The sequence below is a fragment of the Mastomys coucha genome, unplaced genomic scaffold (genome assembly GCF_008632895.1).
Source record: "Mastomys coucha isolate ucsf_1 unplaced genomic scaffold, UCSF_Mcou_1 pScaffold9, whole genome shotgun sequence".
Classification (NCBI taxonomy): Eukaryota; Metazoa; Chordata; class Mammalia; order Rodentia; family Muridae; genus Mastomys; species Mastomys coucha.
The window spans coordinates 541,775-545,580 of NW_022196915.1; the positions used below are offsets into that span (position 1 = coordinate 541,775).

Below are 3,806 nucleotides of genomic sequence, written 5' to 3' on the forward strand. Positions count from 1 at the left end.
AAACACAAAATATTTTCAGAAGCAGATTTCCTATTGGCATATGGGCACTGTGGAAGACAATAGTAACACACATAACATACAAAATATGTTATGTATCTAAATATGTCACTTTGGCATAGTTTTTACTCTTTAAAAAATTAGCCAGATGTTAGTCTTGAGAAAAAGGTAAGTTTAGAACAAAACACTAAAAAGGAGTAGTGTTGGGAGAATTTGAAGGGAGGGAAAGGAAGGGAGAGATGCAATAATTTGATATCAAAAATTGCAGAATGTTTTAAAAACTATTTGAGAGTCACAGATAAAACTCATGTGTGCATAGGCATCCTAATTCTCTACACAGAAAGTGTCCTTTATTTTCACCCCTATATCATGGGAAGGTCAAGGCTAGAGGACTTCATAAATGTTAGAGTCAAAGTTATGAAGGATGCAAGCAATTGGAATGTGAATAATGAGTATGCTATTCCATAACTTACCAATATTTTTCTATACTTACAGATCTTAATGGGCTCTGATAAATAAACTAAAAAAGTAAAGTAAGTAGTCATATAATAAGTAATAACTAAATCTTATATAATATTTAAGTAAGCTATTAATTTCTAGTACCAAAAAATTTTGAAATCAGAAAAATAAAATATGATAGCTCTGATCACTTAAAATTAATCATATATATATGTACATATATATATATAACAATTTATTTTAGTTTTATCTATAACAATTTATTGTAGTTTCCCATTATAATTACCAATCAAATTAATGTTTACAGATAGCTAAAATAAGCAGATTCTTATACTTGACACATATGTTATAGCTATAGTAAATTCTGAGCTGGTGCTCTGGGAGATGGTGAGAACCTGAATAAATTGAGACTCTCTAGTCAAATATTCTCCCTCAACTAAGGGGCATAATTCCCAGTCCTTGAAAAGGCAATTATCATTGATCCCTACTCTTGGTATATTGTAAAGGTAAACAATGGATACACAGCATCTGCAATTGTGTCCTTCACAAAGTCACCACCATTGTTTTCTGTGTAATCATGTCAAATGGTCATAGGTTTAGAACATTTAGTGAAGCATTAGATTAGAATTAACTCAGGTAGTTTGTGAAATGTTTCCTGCAACTTTAGCCATAAAGCACATAAAATATTGATCTTAATTTTTATATACATTGCTGTGGTAATGTTTTTCCTTACCCAAATCAGAAATTATGAGAGATACAGTCACTGAGTTTTTCTTAATTATGAACACTATAAAAATTCAAATTTCAAAAAATGGGCTATAGCTCAATATACATTTTATGTATTTCTTTGTGCTCTTTTTTTTAATCCTAATTATTGATCTCAGTCACTATTGCTTAGGATAATCATAATGATAACTCCATTGCCCCATCATCCTAAAATCAAAATTCATTTTTAATAGTAAGAATGTTTTTCAAGCCCTTTGATGCCCAAGTGTGCAAGAGCACTCTGCCTTGCCAATGCATTTTACCTTACAAATGTTGTTACATCCTGTAATTAAAGTTCTTTCTTAAGAGTAAGAATGTTTTTTCAGGTCCTTTGATATCTGAATTTGCATGAGCATACTGCCTTGATGTTGTGTTTCACCATACATATGTGTTATTACATGTGTGAACAGAAGCAAATTGTGTTTTTGTAATATAACATGATGCAAATGTTAGACTATAAACACTCATGACTAAATGGTAGACAAACTATGCACAGCTGGGGCCAGTAATATTTTGTTGATGGTAATTATGCTCACCATTGCTAAAATGCACTTTATAAAAATACCAAGTAAATGTCACCTAAGGAAGGATGTGTCTTATCCAACCTTATACAGACACACTAAACTATGGTATAATATATATGCTTAGGCATTATAAAATATGAATATGATTATGATGTAGTAACACTGACATTTTGCTCAATGTACTTAAGAAATTATTAATTAATAAGGATAAATTGTGCTTAAATTTTGTAGATAATATTATTATAGTCAGGTGTTGTATATCGATTTAAAAATACCAAGAAAACTAGTTTTAAATGTGTTCTTTTATTGGACTTTTAGGTCGCAATTTTAATTCTCTAGAAGTGCTGCCATTTTACTTAAAAGGTTTTATGTTATATCAGCAACATCATAAGATCAATGGAAGGGTACAACACATCATCTACTGACTTTACTTTCATGGGGCTGTTCAACACAGAGGAAACCTCAGGTCTTGTATTTGCCACAATCTCTGTCATCTTCCTCACTGCACTGGTGGCCAATGGAATTATGATCTTTCTGATACATACAGACACTCACCTCCATACCCCTATGTACTTTCTACTCAGTCACTTGTCCTTCATTGACATGATGTACATCTCAACCATTGTGCCCAAGATGCTAGTTGATTATCTTCTAGGGCAAAGGACAATTTCCTTTGTGGGATGCACAGCTCAACACTTTCTATACCTCACCCTTGTGGGAGCTGAGTTCTTTCTTCTGGGCCTCATGGCCTATGATCGCTATGTGGCCATCTGCAATCCACTGAGGTACCCTGTCCTCATGAGCCGCCGGATCTGTTGGATTATCATAGCAGGCTCCTGGTTTGGGGGATCTTTGGATGGCTTCCTCCTCACTCCAATCACCATGAGTTTTCCTTTCTGTGGTTCAAGAGAGATTAATCACTTCTTCTGTGAGGCACCTGCTGTGCTGAAGTTGGCATGTGCAGACACAGCCCTCTATGAGACTGTGATGTATGTGTGCTGTGTTCTGATGTTGTTGATTCCTTTCTCCGTAGTTATCTCATCCTATGCCCGGATTCTGGCCACTGTCTACCATATGAGCTCTGTGGAAGGAAGGAAGAAAGCATTTGCTACTTGCTCATCTCACATGACGGTGGTAACCTTGTTTTATGGGGCTGCCATATACACCTATATGGTACCACACTCTTACCATTCCCCATCCCAAGACAAAATTTTTTCTGTATTCTATACCATTCTCACCCCCATGCTGAACCCTCTCATCTACAGCATGAGGAACAAGGATGTGTCTGGAGCTCTGAGGAGGGTACTGGGGAAGATCAGGAGTTCTCAACGAGTGTCCAAAGACTTTTGACTGTTACCTCCTTTTCATATCAATGGAAAATGGAAAATGGAAAATTGTCATTGCACTGGGCCTGAGCTGAAGGACTACAGTGCAAGGAAGAATTAAGTGAACAGAGGAAACCTCAATGTAAAAATGTGACTTCTCCATCACCCTGGTTTCCTTCATCTCCCTTCCTCAACACTTCTTTTTTTCTGAATTTTGAGACAATATTTTGTTATGTAAAACTAGCTGAAATTATTACTTGTTATGTAGCCCAGGATGTCCTTGAATTTATAGAAAGTCCTGTGGCTTCAACTTCCCAAGTGCTAGGATTACAGGTATATGGTGCAATGCCTGATTCTTCTTCCTTTCTTATATCTTGTTTCATGTTTTTTCAGAATACAAACTGAGCATTATCTTTTGGAGCTAAATAAGTCTAAAAATCTTAAATGGCATGAATGATATCAGGGGGAGCAGGACTTAAATGGTATTAAGCATTTGTTAGGATGCAGAATAAGTAGGATGCTAGTGATACTAGCTTCCTATCAAGGGGACAAGAAATGTTACACTTCCTTATCTGGCAAGAGCTGATGCAGCTACCTCTGAGTTCATATTCATTATCAGGTGTTGGCAAGATCCATCAAACACAGTTTTTTGTTAAATAGGCACTGTTTTCCCTAAAATAATTAAGTAGCTATTATCTTCAGTTAAAATAAATCAGTATTTAACTTTTATTTGCTT

The 3,806-nt window shown here is 35.2% G+C and overlaps 1 protein-coding gene across 1 annotated transcript; it reads left to right on the top strand.

The window, feature by feature from the left end:
• Positions 1-2,141: 2,141 nt before the first annotated feature.
• On the top strand, positions 2,142-3,095 carry LOC116084443 (olfactory receptor 2T1). Its single transcript, XM_031361440.1, has one exon. It carries the CDS (start codon positions 2,142-2,144, stop codon positions 3,093-3,095), a length of 954 nt encoding a protein of 317 aa, XP_031217300.1.
• The last annotated feature ends 711 nt before the right edge of the window (positions 3,096-3,806 follow it).